General features: G+C 44.8%; 1 protein-coding gene across 1 annotated transcript in view; it reads left to right on the top strand.

The window, feature by feature from the left end:
• MYBBP1A (MYB binding protein 1a) overlaps positions 1–14,908 on the top strand; it is a 53,940-nt gene that overhangs the window by 18,234 nt on the left and 20,798 nt on the right. Inside the window, exons 22-23 of the mRNA XM_071447731.1 lie at positions 338–469; positions 1,955–2,023. Coding sequence (XP_071303832.1) covers positions 338–469; positions 1,955–2,023 — 201 coding nt within the window. The remainder of the gene's footprint in view (positions 1–337; positions 470–1,954; positions 2,024–14,908) is intronic.

Genomic DNA, 14,908 nt, shown 5'->3' with positions numbered 1-14,908 from the left:
ACCATGTGCACAGCCCAGCTCCTGCAGGATGGGCTTGCAGTGCCCTGTGAGCCTTGTGTACTAGACATGCCAACCACAAACATAGAGCACAGCCCCCATACTGCATGGAGTGTGTGTAGTCCTGCTAGGAAGCTGTGCTGCCCTTCAGTGACAAGGTCATATGGGAGAGCATATTTGGGGCCCACTTGACTGTTTATTCATGTTTCTGTGTCATATCTCAAGCATAACTAGTTGTTGGGAAAACCTCTTAGAACTGATGAAAATTAATTTATTCATGGTTAGTGATTCATTCTTGTGTTTTACTGGAAATGCTTTTATTTTGTTTTCTTCCCTCCAGCTTTTGAACCCAGGCTGTTTGAATGTGAAGAAGGTGGCTGCTGTCTATCAGCAGGCACTGACCCAGTTCCTCAGCAAAAGGAACAGTCCCCTCACATGCTCCATGTTCCATGATCTCTTCAAACGCTTCCCAGTAAGTGCTGATGGCTCTGTTGTCTTCTGGTGCCTCCAAAGTATGATTATAATTCTGGGCAAAGTAGGGGGAGAAACTTCTCTGCTTTATTGCAGACTTTTGAAATTGCTGTGAGGTTCCCTTGGATTTTCACCTGCTCAGACTCTTAAACTCAGTTTTTATAACAACACTGGAGGAGGCCAGGATCTTATTTATGGTTTGGACTGGGATACTGCATGCAGAAAGCAGGTGAACAGCAGGCTGCTCTTTAAAACATCCTAAGAAGCTTTAAATTTTTACCAGTATTTAAGACAACATGGATGAGCAAGGTTTGCACACAGGCAAAGGTCACCTTGTTTGAACAACCAAGGTAGCTCCAGCTCTGCTCCCACTGCATGCTCAGTTTCTCAGTTTTCTTCCAAGAAGGCTGAAGAGTGTGAAGTCTAATTGGAATCTAATCTTCAAGCCTGATATTCAGACAGTGCAAGTGTCTGAAATGTTTGATGTATTTCCTGCAAGCTTGACCTAAGCCTGGGGCTGCTCTCCTCAATGAGGACAGCCAGTTTTTAAGAAACAGGCCATGGGCCTGAATGTCACAATTCTTCAGGGGGTTTTAGGTCAGAGCAAGCTAGAGACAGCTGCCAGAAGCCCTTTCTCCAAACCTTGGAGAATTGATGTCTGGTGTGAGGGTGGGAGGAGATGTAACTGGGACAGGATGCTTTCAGACTGAGGACTCCATCCAGCAGAGAGTTCTGCTTGCCAGCTTTCTTAGGGCACCAGCCCACCATGCCTTGTTTGAGAAATGGAGGGAGAGCAGGGCTGTGTGTTGCCCACATGGACAGCAAACTTAACATCCCATCTGCAGATTTCTAAAACCTCTAGATTCCATATAACTGTTCCTTGTGGAATTATCTTCTAAAATCACCACATCCACAGTCTTTCTAAATACCTCCAGGGATGGTGACTCAACCATTTCCCTGAGAAGCCTGTGCCAGTGCCTAACAACCCTTTCAGTGAAGAGATTGTTCCTTATACCTAATGTAAACCTCCCCATGTGCAACCTTAGGTCCTTTCCTTTTATCCTGTTATTTGTTCCCTGGGAGAAGAGACCAACCCACACCTGGCTACAACTCAACTTGTTCTTCTTTGCCTGGGTCTGGGGCTGTGCACAATGTGAATAGACACTACAGAAAGTGTCAGCCAGATGCAGACTTTAGTTTTCCCTTAGCTGAACACAGGGAGTGAAAAATGCTTGCCTGATTTTTCCAGGTGAAAAGAGGTGAAAAGTTTTGCTGCTGCTTTTTTGTTGTGATCAAGATTTCACTCAGAGCTGGTGTGAAAAAAGCTGTTAATTTTCAAATAAACTGCTGCTGATTTCTGGGTGCTTCTCTTTCTTGTGTCATTTTCTTGTTACTCAGGAGGCTGTGTAAAATATAGACTATTTTGCTTGAAAAACAAACCTGTCAGCAAACCACTAATGAGAGACTGTGTCTTTCTTTGTTACAGATCATGTGTAAGCCATTAGTAGATACTCTGGTTGAGTTTATCACAGCAGCAGCCAGGCAACATCAGCAGGTAAGAATGAAAGTAAACAAACAAAGCTGTGTAACAGTCAATCAGAGAAGTAACTTAACCATGGCAGCTCAGATGATTTTTAATATGTTTATAATATGCTTTTAGGGCTGCCCAGTTTTGGAAGTGGCTTTCAAGGAGGGCAGAGCTTTTGCAAACACTGCCTTGCTGCTTCAGGGGTGTGAAGCTGTGGAAGTGCCACACAATATGTCCACAATCACGGGGGTTCTTGGGTAGAATCTCCTTCAAAAACTGCCTGCAGCTCTCAGGGTTGAGGCCTGATTGTGATGGGGGCTGACTCCTTATTCCTTGATTACCTCCTTCTTGCTAAGATGTTCCTTGGTATTGATGGAGTGTGCTGTGGTCCCTGCCTCCTCAAGCTGCCCAGGGTCAGGTTCTTGAGTCTGTTGTCCTTGCTATCTCTCCTGCATTTTAAAGTCTGTGTGCTGCTGTATTTAGTTGAAAACCACCTGTACCACAGATCTGATTTTTGATGGTTGGTTGCCTGTGCCTGACTAACACAAAATTAGTGGAGCCTTATCAATAAAACATTGCAGGGTGAGTGCACAGCTCAGTGTTCTGGAGCAGGGAATGAGGCCTGTCTGGGTTTTCACTGCATTGGGGGGGCCTTCCACACAGTTAATAACCAAAACCCCTCTGGGCCAGTAGCACTGTCTCAAACTTTCCCACCCCCCAGCTGTACCCTGTGTCTGTCCCCTGCAGAAGTACATCCTAGATTGATCTCCCTGTGTCATAAATAGCTGCTTTATTGTTTCTGATCATTGGTGGGAATGTGAAAGGGTAGGTATGTGTTCACAGTAGGGCTGCTTTACATTGTCAGTGTAAATTGCAGCTTTACCCAACAGGAATGGCTTTGGTTTAAAGAAGACCAAAAAAAAAAAAAAAAGAGTGAATTGAGCTATTAATAATTTCAGTGGATGGTAATAAGGATGTGTTACACAAACAACAAATTAATTGTAAGGCACATACTTGATCCCATCCTCAAGAGACCAGAACAGCATCCCAAGCAGACAGCTCCATTATGTGGAGCTTCCATTATCTTTGTCTCTCCACAGGGAATAGCATTCTCCTTCTTCCAGGGCTTCCACCAAGCTGCTTGAGCTTTGTTTGCAGAGCCTGTTTGCCTGTGGGTGGGAGGAGTAGGGGAGGACATGTGGAGTGTGTGGGAGCTGGGCACAGAACATGGATATACTGCTGTTCAAACAGAGGCACATGGAGAGTGAGCTCTGGAAAGCCTGTGCAGCTTGGAGTTACAGCTTTACATTTTTCACACAGTGCTTCCTTTTCAGGAATATTGGCTTCCCAGCATCAAATGTCCAATTTGTCAGGTCTTCAGTTAAATTTCCCACTGATTCTCAGTGCAAATGTGTTTTGGTGGTATCCTAGTGGGTAGGGTAGGAGTCAGGCTAGGTGGCAAAGTGATGTGGGTAAAGCAGGGGGGTAACTTCTCCCTGGCAGGCTCTGGGAAATGAGTTGGAAGGACTCAGCTTCCAAAAGGGCTGTACTAACTCAAGAGTCCTGAAAACACCAAGGCTCTCATGATACTCTGCATTTGGCCAGCCCTGATGACTGAGAGGCAGGTGGGGTGGTCTTCTACTTTTAGCCCTGAATATTGGCTTGTAATCATTAAACTAGCTTAGTCCCAGGGACTAGGTAGCTTAGTCCCAGGGACTGGAACTTAGTCCCAGGGACTTAGTTCCTGTTCTAACACTCCCCTTGTTAGTGCTGACTGTTCTCTGGGTATGGCTGCTGCATCTATGGACAGCTGATCCATAGGGATTCTGATTTCCTGGCTGTGCAGACAGCTTCAGCAGGGTGTCCCAGGGCCACAGCAGCTGGGAAGAGCCATGCTCTGCACAGGAAGGTGGAGGCTCAGCTCTGGCTGTTCCTGTATTTACAGCAGGGCTGCTGCCCACTGCCCCAGCCAGCCTGGGGGAGAAGGAGAGGCACCTTCAGCTCGAGCTTTAAGGTAGTTGGGAACAAAATGAAAATGATGAGTGAAGAACACTAATTCTGCCTGCTCATCCTCTATACCTGGGAGGTTTGTGAGAGCAGCATGGAGGCAGGGGGTCTGCTAGACTGGTCCCTCTTTTTAGGGCCTGTAAGTAAGATGCTGTGGCCACTGGCCTACATGCCCAGCTCTTACTTGGAGAAGCTCTGCTCTTGCTGGGGCCTCTAGTGTAAAGTTAAACTTGGTCCTTAAGTGATTGCCCTGGACCAGCCTGGCTGAGGTGATTGCAGAACATTGTGTGCAGCAAGACTGGGGGCTGGTTAAGAAACAGCAAACCTGGACTGTGTGTGCCCTGTTGTTCCTGTGCCTGCTGCAGGTCTGTCCAACTCAGTTTCTGGGCAGGGGTAGCAGAGAAGATCCTGTGGGAAATGCAGGAGCCATTCAGATGCTGCTCAGCAGCTTGGAGAGGAGCAGCCTGGCCTCTCCAGCCCCAGCCATTTTTCCTGGGGACCTCTCTGCCTGCCTGCTGCCCAGGTGTTCCTGTATTTACATCACAAAATGGGACATGAGGGTGATTTGGCTGAAAACTCCCCTTGCCCTTGCACATGTAGTTTTTCTCCCCCTTTTGCCATGTTAGTTAACTTCAGTCAGGTCACTTACAGCAGAGACAGTCTGTGCAGGGGCAGGAGTGTCTGGCTGAAAGCTGTGATTTATTTCATCAGAGGCAGTGCTCATTAACATGAAATTATAGCTTCTGTGAACTCAGTACAAGAATATTGTAAAGGAGAGAACAATCTCTGATACAAATGTGGACTGGCTGATGAGCCAGCCAACTGTGTCTTGCAGTGCTGCAGCCTTTCTGTGCATCCTGTGTCCCTCAGTTGGTCACCTCTAAACCCTGGAGAGCAGCAAACCCTCAGTGGCAGTGCTGTGTATTTACAAGCAGAGATGTCTGTAGCTATTGGATGGGTTCTCCATGTTTTTCTGAGAGCTACTTTCCTTTGACCTGGGTGTTTGCTGTGGAGTGTTTTGGAGATATTTCAAGGTTGCATCTTGATGCAGAGTTTAGCAAAAGAAAAGAAAGCTTTAAAACTTTAGCTACTGTGAGTGACATTGTCAGCCCTTTTCCTCTGACACTGTTCCTACATGCCTAAAGGAGCAGTGAGGTTGTTCAGCTCCATGTTGAAGCAATTTGTGAGATAAAACAACACTTTAGGGGGGGTGAGAGCTCTCAAGGCAGTTTTAAGTGTGGCTGACAGTGATAGGGTTGGTTTTCTCAGCAGTAAGCTCAACCTGTGTAACAAGTTTTAAACTGTAAAGGTGAATTTGCAGCAGTCTTACTGGGACTGAAGCTTGTACCTGTGGCCAAGCTCTGCTCCTCTGATGTTACAACTGAGGCACAGATGCCTGCAGGAGACAGAAATGCAGCAGTTTCCCTGGAAAAGGAAAGAGATGGAGAGATTGGTGTTATTTGTGGGTGGGGAAACAAAGGCAAGGGATGTTTTAACCAGGGAAAGGGGGTGGTCATCCCACCCTGAATTCATTTATTACCTGTTTAAACCTCTACAGCAGAAAGATACAAGATGTGTGTGAGAGTGGGTCTGCAAAATCACCTTGTTCCAGGCAGTTCATGCTTCTCAGCTGGACTTCTCACCCATTGTGAGGCCACCCTGGCTGCAGGACCTCTGCTGGTTCAGATGCATTGTGCCTGTGGCAGCTGCTGCTCAGAATGCTCAGTGATATTGGCTGGCCTGTTTTCAAACTCTGCCTTTCTTCAAGTGGGAAGTTGAAGTCCCAAACATGCCTGTGTGAAAGTTAAAATGCTTCAGGCTTTAAAAAAATAGTGTTTGGTTGTCAGTTATTTATTGAACTGAGCAATCTGGTGGGGTTTGTGATGGTGTGGGTGGGTTTTTTGTTTTGTTTTGTTTGTGGGCTTTTTAATTTTGTTTTTTTTCTACAGTAGCAGTTGGGATGCCTTTCACAAACTTTTGTTGATCCTTACCATCCCATATGTATGTTAAACCAACATATAACTTAAGGCTGTACTTTCTTCTCAGAATATGGCCTGCCTCATCCCTGCCACGTGTCCTTGCAGTGTTCTCTGTTGTAGAAAGAAGTGACTAGAAACTATACAAAATCACTTGATTGCAAGCAGCAACTGTGAAGCTTTTAAAGAGGACCTTTAGAGTGGGAGAAGTGCTGCAAGTTAAAGTAAAAAAAGGAAGAAAGAGGTAAAGAGTGACTTTGTAGTGCAGTCTCATCTAAGTTGTTGAATGCAGTTCTGCAGACTGAGGTCTTAACAATCAGTCACACTGTGACCTTGTCCTTGCAGAAATGTCATCAGTGGCAGGAGAATGGGGCCAGTGCCCACATCACAATGTTTTGGTACATGCAGGTGGGTCTGAGAGCTTCCCTTTACACACAAGGTGCTACAGCAGAGTGAAGTGCAGCTGCCATTCCTGGGGGGCAGTGACCAGGCACACACTGGTGCTCTGAGTGCTCAGGCACAAATGGCAGCTGGGGAAAGAGACCCAGGGATAACTGGTATGGGACAGTGACACTGGAGCTTGCATTGTCCCTTTGAGTTGTTCTGCTGTTAGGGGATTGTGCTGTCTGGCACAGATATCTCACTGGCAGTGCAATTAGCCAGCAGAAAGTGAGTGGTGCTGACAGCATGGGGGAGGCTTGTGCTGTTTCATGGATGAGGGATGTTCCTGTCAGCCTGATGTCCTCCACAAGCACTAAACATGTTCTCTCAAATTCTGTGTGTGAGCCAGTCCTCACTTCCTCCTCTCTTAGGACAATTCATTCTCACTGCTGCAGTTGCTTTCCAGGAGACCTTGACCTTCAGATTTCCTTGTGCCTGTTTCAGTGGGTGTAGTGTTGCTCTTTCAATATGCACAAAAGCCTGGTTTTTTAGTTTGTGCTGATGGAGCATAAAGCAGGGATCAAGATGTGTTTAATTTAATGATTATTGCATGACTCAGCTACATACCAGAACCCTCCTGAGCCTTAGGTGAGGAATGTCTTCCTGGTTTATTTTTAGCTGTATTGGTCTGATGAGCAGAGCTACAGTAACATCTCATTCTGTAACTGTGCAGTCCTGGGCTGTTGCAGCACAAACCCCTCAGGGCTGCTCTGGTAATTGTGGTGAGGTTCTCACTGCAGTATCCCCCCATTCCCATTTATGGGGACTGCATGAGTCCATGAACTAATGTTTCTACCCTAAAAGCTCTCTCTGGTGAGCATGAGGATGAGGTGAAGAGGGACAAGTGTGGCTCCCTGCACTGCAGTTCCCAGCTGTGCAGCTGATGCAGGCTCCTGCAGGCCAGGGCTCCTCCCTGGAGCACAGCCTCTCTGGAAGCCTGGCCTGCAACAGCTCTGCTTTTCCCTCAGAGCTCCAGCTTGGTGGCCAGCAGCATTGGAACCAGTTTGGAAATGAGCACTGATAAATGAAAAGTACTGCTGCCAGGAGTAAGGTGTTGTGTCCATCTTGCTCGTGGCAGACACTTAAAACCTCTTTTAGTGTGAAACTTTCTCCATGGGTTTACAGAAATGGTTTCATGTCCATCCCTTGTTCTTTTCCTTTGGGAAAGGCACTGGGAGTGCACACATCAACACAATTGCTGAGAGCCTCTGCAATTACTTTTGCACTGTGGTCATATATCCATTTGAATACATTCCTGCCTTCTTATTTACATTCAAAGCTATATTAATTGAGGATGTTGCAGTAGCTGGAAGCATAATGAGGCTGTATTTGTCCATCAAGTGAGTTTATTTTCTGTGATTTGGCTGGAACTCTGCAGAGCTGATGTAAGTGCAGAGCTGTCATGAAACTAATAAAAGTAATTTTACTTAGTGTGGAAATGAGAATGGGCACTGAGACAGAGTTCAAAATGTCATCTTATGTCATACAGATTCATTAGTATTTCAGAATGTGTTTTTATAAAGCTGTCTGTGTCAAGGAACCCTTTAAGATCTATCTGATAGAGAGTGTATTTTAGGTAAGTTGCTAATTCATCTTGGTGCTTTGGCAGTCTCCCCAAAGGGATCAAACATATATAGACAGAATTTTACAGAACTGAAGCAGGTCTGTGCCAGAGCTGCCATCACCAGAAGAGTAAAATATGATCCCCAATTCCTGCCAAAGAGGTCTTGGCTGGTTGACAGTTGTCCTTCTGAACAGTTTATGTTCTGTGTAAATATCTAAGTTAAAAATTAATTAAACTTTAATGCAGCAAGAGCAGTGAAAGTGCTGCAAAGCCCCAGAAGCCAGCACCCCTCTGTGTGAGTGTTTGGGAGTATTTCACTTCATGCTGGGGGAGATGAATGGATCCCCACATTAATGCACCATGCCCTGCCTGTGTGCTCACAGATAGCTGCCAGCAGGTAGTGCAGGAAGAGCTTGTTGTGGAACATTTTGCATAAGCTGTTACTAAAAATGAAGCAAAATAAACCTCCCCAGATAAGAACCAGCACCAGTTCAGCTCTACCTCCTCTGCATGAGGAGTGAGCCCTGGGCAGGCAGCTGGTGAGAGCTGAGCAATGGGCCATGAGTGAAAGGCTCCCTTCCCTCAGAGCTCCTCTGTCCCCTGGACAGGGCACACACCCTGTGCCTGTGTCCTCTCTCAGCTGTCACTGTGGTCAGATTCAGGAGGTGAATTGTCCCCAGGCACTGAGATCCAAGGGATGCTGAGCTGGAGGGGCTGCTGCCTGTCTAATCCATCCTTTTCATCTTCCTGGGGTCAGTATGTGCCCTCTCCTCAATAAAAAGAAATCATTTGCAGCTGGAAAATCCATGTCAAACTGACATGCTTTGGCTCTAGCCAGTGTCCTGTTGCTGTTTTTGTTTTGTGTAAGGGGATGGTCAAGGAGAGTCTGTGTTTTGCAAGGTGAAGCTGAGCTATGGGTGGGCTCTTGGGCATTTTAGATCTATTTCATCACAAGCCAGCAAAGCCCTGTGACATGAGCTAGCTCTAGATATGCAAACTGTCCACTGAAGTGGAAGGGAAAGCAGTTGAATGCTGAAATGCTTTGCTGGGTCAGAGCCGGAGTGCTCTACATTTTTGTATTTAGTTCCCAGACCTTTAGGATGCTTGTGCATGTGGATTATTGCATCCCAACCTTGCATTTTTGAGAGTGCTTCTTGCAGTGGGATTGCACAGAAAAAACATTTTCCTTTGCTGAGCAGGAGAACATTGACAGCATCTATAAATAGTCTCTGATGTTCTTTGGAAAGGTGTCTGATGCCACAGCAGAACGTGTCTCCCTGAGGAGTTGCTTTCTAAGCTGTGTTTCTCTCTTACTTGTGTGAGATGGTTGAAAATTCAAAAAGGTGTGTTTACATTTCTCAGGTCCTCCTGACTGCATTTAAAGCTGAGTGCTCAAAATCCCATGGCATGAGTTTTTACTTGTATTTGCATTGAGAACTTGGTGTGTTTGTGGTATATTTCAGTTTAATGTGGGACCCCTGTCACTGAGTCTGCAGGGTCCTTTGGGAGCATCATACATGCTGTGACCTGTTTATATTTGTTTGTTTTCCCTTCATACAGGTTTGGGGTTTTTTTTGTTATACTTCTTGGTGCCTTCTAATGGCCTCTGTCTCTTGCCAGAAGTGTCAGACACTTGCCTGCATTGCCCACAAACAAACCCATAGTGACACCAGGCATTAATTGACTGGCACAGAGACACTGCCTGTTATCTTTATATTCCACCATACTCAGTGTAGCAAAGCAGAGCATGAAAAAGCTTCTGTTTACCTCTTTATTGTGATTCTGGAGATCTAAGCTGTGTTTATTCTGCTAACTGCTGTTCAGCTGATTGTGTTGATGATCATGTAGCAAATGGAGGAAACATTCTAGTTGGTTGCTGGGAAGAAAGAAGAAAATAAAAAGGTCACAGAAGCTCTAATTCTTGCTGTAGACACAGCTGCTGGTGAGAGCTGTCCAAGGAGGGAAGTGCTCCAGAGCAGTGACAACCCTGCATGTAGGATGGACTTGCTGAGTTAGATCTAAACCATATTGCAGTGATTTTCCAACTCTGAGTAATTTCCTAGCCTACTAAATTAAACTTGCCATCTGACACATGGGGAGTTGATAGTTTTTAAAAAGAGATTGAACCACCCAAGTGTGTTGTGCTCAGCCTCTCAAACACAGCTCCTCCAACAGTTTGAGAAGTAGGTGTTGGTGTGGAGCAAATGGGATAAATTTGCTCAGAGACAAGGTCATTGCCATGTATTTAATAATGGCATAACAAACACAGGAGGGGAAGAAGTTGCTGTGGTGTGAGAAAATGAGCTACTCTGTCATATGGACTCAAGATATATTAATGTTAAAAATATAAAAAAAATCAGGATAGAATCCTGTTGAAGTTCTGGGGAATGATTTATGTTCTCTTTACAGTGAGATCTTGCTGTGGGAGTACTAGGAGGTGTGTTGGAAGGGTGTTTTGTTGGCAAGTGAAATAAGATTAGGGCTCCTGCAGCATAAAATGAAATGGCAGTCTGGGCTCTGCTCAGTGACAAGGATGTCCCCAGGTGTCTGTACCAAATTTTGGTCCATTTTTGTTGTGGTATGGGGCTGTGGGGGTAGTGGGGTTGGGCTGCTTCTCTTCCTGCTCTCCCTTGGCACAGATTCAAATGCCACTCTGCAGAAGTTGAACACAAGAAAGGGGTTCAGGTGTCCCTGCAGGATTTCTCAGCAGCCTCCACACAGAGCAGAGTCTCCAGCCCTGTCCCTCTCCCCAAGGGGACTGTGCCCTCTGTCTTGTCATCCTGCCTCTCTCCATGGATTCTGCAAAATGAAAAGAGGTCTGCTGGTGAGCATCCAAAACCATGAATCTTCAAAGTTCAGCCCAGTACAATTTCCAACTTTTTTCTTTTTTTGCTTAGCAATGCTTTTCATTTCAATATTCCAAGCTAACAATTTTACTGTGCAAGTACCTTTTTTAATACTGTATGAAGGCTAAACTTCAGTGGCTGATGCTTGAGTGAATTGGAATTCTAATTTCTCATTATCTACTGATAAATGTTCTCAAAAGATGAAAACCTTTGTTCTTGCAACATCAAGCCTGGTCTGGTGTATCAGGGGCAGCAGCTAAAAGCACACAGTGCCTAGGCAACATGGGCTTTTTTTAAACATGTGCTGCTCTTAAGTCTCCTAAATTATTAAATTAGGCTTCAGCAAAGTCTCCTTAAATAGGCAGCATTATGCTGTAGCTGCTTTCTGAATTGCCTCAAGAAAATCCTGCTGCAAGTCTCTTCTGAATGGAGGGTTTGGCTGTGCAGAGGAGACAACTGGATTGGAAAGTGTTGGGAGGACCAGTGAGGGTGAGGCAACTTTGGTCTTGGTCTTGTGTGAGTAACTTGAGGTGTCAGTGGAGCCTCTTGGTGTTCAATACTACAATAGAAAAGTAATAAATAAATAGAAATTGACAAAATTAAAGCTCTGGGGCTGGTTGGTTTGTGGTTTGTTTTTTGTTTTTGTTTTGTTTTTTTTTTTTTTTTTTTGTTTTTTGTTTTTTGTTTTTTTTTTTTTTTTTTTTTGTTTTTTTTTTTTTTTTTGTTTTTTTTTTTGATAGGAAAGCCAGAGTTGAGAGAAAGTAGAATGTCCCAGATGATTTCCTGAGAGGTTTCTTGGTCATGTTTCTTTGAGCCTCAGATACTGGGTTGTCCTGTAAGAGTCTTTGCTTTGATTTCTTAACAAAAGAACATTTCCTGTTCTGATGTTTAGAGTGAGAAACTTGTAAAAACAAAGTAGAAATGGTCCAAAATAAACAGGGTCATATTAAGAAACCAAATTGTTTTACATTATTTTTTAAAATTGTGACTGTATCCTTAACAGGGGAGTGAAGAAGAAAATGGGCATATTTTCTGATTATTATTTTAATGTGGGAAAGGGAGGCTTGGTTGCATTGCCCAGAGTCCATTCCTGTTCTTTTCTCCTGTGCTCTCAGTGTGTTCCATGGTGCCAGTATTCCCCTCCAGGGTTTCACTCCTGTAACTCTGCACTACAGGAAGAGCAAAAAAACCATCAGAGCTCATGGATGCTAATTTGTGCTCTGCTGCTGATTTATCTTGTGTCCTCATGGCTCACTTAATTATGGCATCTTTTCATTTTTCAAGAATTTAGGGTAATAATAGATTGACCTTTTTTTTTTTTTTTTGAGCAAAATGTTAAGACTGATTTGCCTTCCTGATATGGTGAGTGGTTACCCCAGGGAGAAATAAATCTCTGTGTTGACCATAGCATCAGTCCAGTGTCTGCATTGCTGTGTCCCAGGGGTCTGCCTGTTGGCCTCTGTGAAAGAAGAGCACAAGGTTTTCCCCAGCCCTGAGTGCTCATGAGGGCTGATTTGAGATGATTGGTTTAAAGCATTTACAGCATGGTGTGGCTAAAGCTGACAGGCCAAGAAACACTTAAAATGTATTGCAATTAGCTGGTTTTTGATTGTGATGGCATTAATTAGAACATCTGTATTGTCTCACCCTTCTCATGAGACTGAAAATAGAATAAAAGGTTTTAAAACACCTCTCAGTTGCCCCATCTCTGGGTCAGAAAAGGGCTTAGTCAAACACTCACCATTCTGTTGTTTGCCAGTGAAATACTCAGAGCTGGTGGCTAATACCTGGCCTGGCCCAGGAGTGCTGTGTAATATTTTATAGGTTTATTGTTTTGAGTGCTCAAATCTCCTGCAGACCCTTCATCTGAGGCAGAAAACCTGCCCAGTATTTATCATGCAGGTATCCTCTGAAAAACTGCACTGTCAGATCTCTCTGTGGGTATGGACTCCTCTCTACTCCCTTTAAAACACAGCAACTTCTTATTTGTACCATTACATCTTGTTAGACTGTGGTGACCATAGGAGGAAGCTTTAATTTGTCTCCTAATTATTTTTTGCCTCTCCTATCTGCCAACAGAGCAGGGCTGAAGGAAGCAGCTGTACCTGTGCACTCTTGTATTGGGCTGTCCTGCTGCAATGAGCAGACTCTCCCAAGTGACCCCTCTGGTTTGTCAAGTGCAAGTTGAGGCTTTTCCTCTGGCAAGAACATCCTCCAGAGCACTGTTTGTAGGAGAACCAAGCATGGAAAAAGTCCATTCCTTGGCAGAGTGTGGTTTGCAGAGTCCCTGGCTGAACAAAGTAATAATGGTTTAGGGCATGAAGAAGCCTGTGTGGGTGAATGCTGTGTTTATGCTCTGCAGGCTGTATATTTAACCTGCCAGGACTGCTGGTCCTGGGATTTCTGCTGTCTCAAGTACATTTAAAACCCATCTGTTGTGACTGTGTCAGTGAAATCAATGAGTGCCTTTACCTGTAGGGTCTGGGCTGACACAGCTCATGCAGGTGCAGCTGCATTATACAAAGATGGTTTGTGTGGGATGGAGCTCAATCCACATTTTCAGCCAGACTGAGCAGCAGTGGTTAAAGTGCTTGTCATGCTGTAGCCATTTTCATGTTGTGGAGGAGGATGTGCCAGTGCAACTTATGGATAAACTTTCTGTTGTCTGGGAAGTGCTCAGTCACAGCAGAATGAGATGAGCAGCTCATTGATCAATCAACTGCTGCTCTTCAGAGCCCTGGAATCATAACAGGTTGCTCAACTTCTTGCTACTGCCCAGAGCAGGACATCTGAGCCACAGGTGGAGAGATTTATTAAGGATAATAAAAATAGAGAGGAGAGGGAGTTGGCAGGAGGAGTAGGAAGATGGAGATTCCTTCACAGCCAGTTTTGTCTCTGCTTCCAGGAGGCTTTGTTCTTTTTCAGAGGAAAGGTAGCAAAACTTGAAACCCAAAAGTAGAGCATCCAAAGTAGGGACCAAGGTCTGATCTAGCTCCACATCCTGGGGTTTTCCTCTACTTGGAGGCACTTTTGCCATCCCTGAGTCTTGGTCTTGAGCCTTTCTCATGGAGATGAGGGATCCAGTTCACCTGCTGCTTCAGCAGCTGATGAGCAGGTGATTGCTTTTCCATTTTTTCCATGGCTGAGATGGTGGCTGGGAAGTTGACCTGCACTGGGAATTCCTGTATGGATGTGTGTTCTAACAGTCCCAGGAGGACACACAACCCCTTTGGTTTGCAAATTGCTGTTCTGCATGTTTAAACCAGCCAGAGAGAGGGAGAGGTTTGGGAATAAAAGTTAAACCCATTCATCATTTATCATTTTTCATTCATCATTTTTGTGCTCAAGAAGGCCTAAACAGATCATCTGTACAATGGTGATGGCCAAATAAGCAAAACATGTCTTGTATGGCAGTTATTTCCATTTACTAATTGTATGTAAGCTGTTGTGAGTGGTTTTAAGGTTCCTGACAGATCTTTGGAATTCTGCATTTTTCCTGGGAAGGAGGAGCAGGTAAAGGTGCCTGAAGCTGGGCTGCAGTGCAGGTTGGCTGGTTCCAAACCACTGAAGATTCCAAGGGTTTGATGACCTAGGATGTTTGGTGGGAGTACACTGTAATTGCCTTTCTTGTCCAAGGTTGTAAAATGTGATTTAGGTGTCACTTAAATGCTTTGCATGTTGTAATTACCCAGCCTTACAAAATTTTTCTCATCCATTTGTGGCAGGAACTTAATTTAAGCTGTAAAACATCATTTGTTTTCATCACTTTTTAGCACAGAGAATTTTATTCCTGAGCTCATAAATCTCAAAAAAAATCTTTTTTTTTTTTTTTATTTTGGCAAGGCCAGGCTGAGGGAGGAACCTCCTTTCTGGCCCAGAGCCTGGTGCTGGGAGCACTGTGAAGGTGTGGGAGCAGGGGATGGTGGATGGGGGTTTCTGATAAGTTTTTATTTCTGCATTCTTCTGTGATCTCTGTTTCTGGAGGCAGAAGGACAGACCTGGAAATTGTCATCTGTGTCCTGCTCATGTTCTGCTGACCTTGGACAGCACCATCACACCTTGTCAGGGCTGGCTGAGG

This window comes from Agelaius tricolor, unplaced genomic scaffold (assembly GCF_023055355.1).
Source record: "Agelaius tricolor isolate 1412-34295 unplaced genomic scaffold, bAgeTri1.0.p SCAF_25, whole genome shotgun sequence".
Classification (NCBI taxonomy): Eukaryota; Metazoa; Chordata; class Aves; order Passeriformes; family Icteridae; genus Agelaius; species Agelaius tricolor.
The sequence above is the reverse complement of the archived record's forward strand: the minus strand, read 5'-3'. Positions and strand labels throughout refer to the sequence as shown.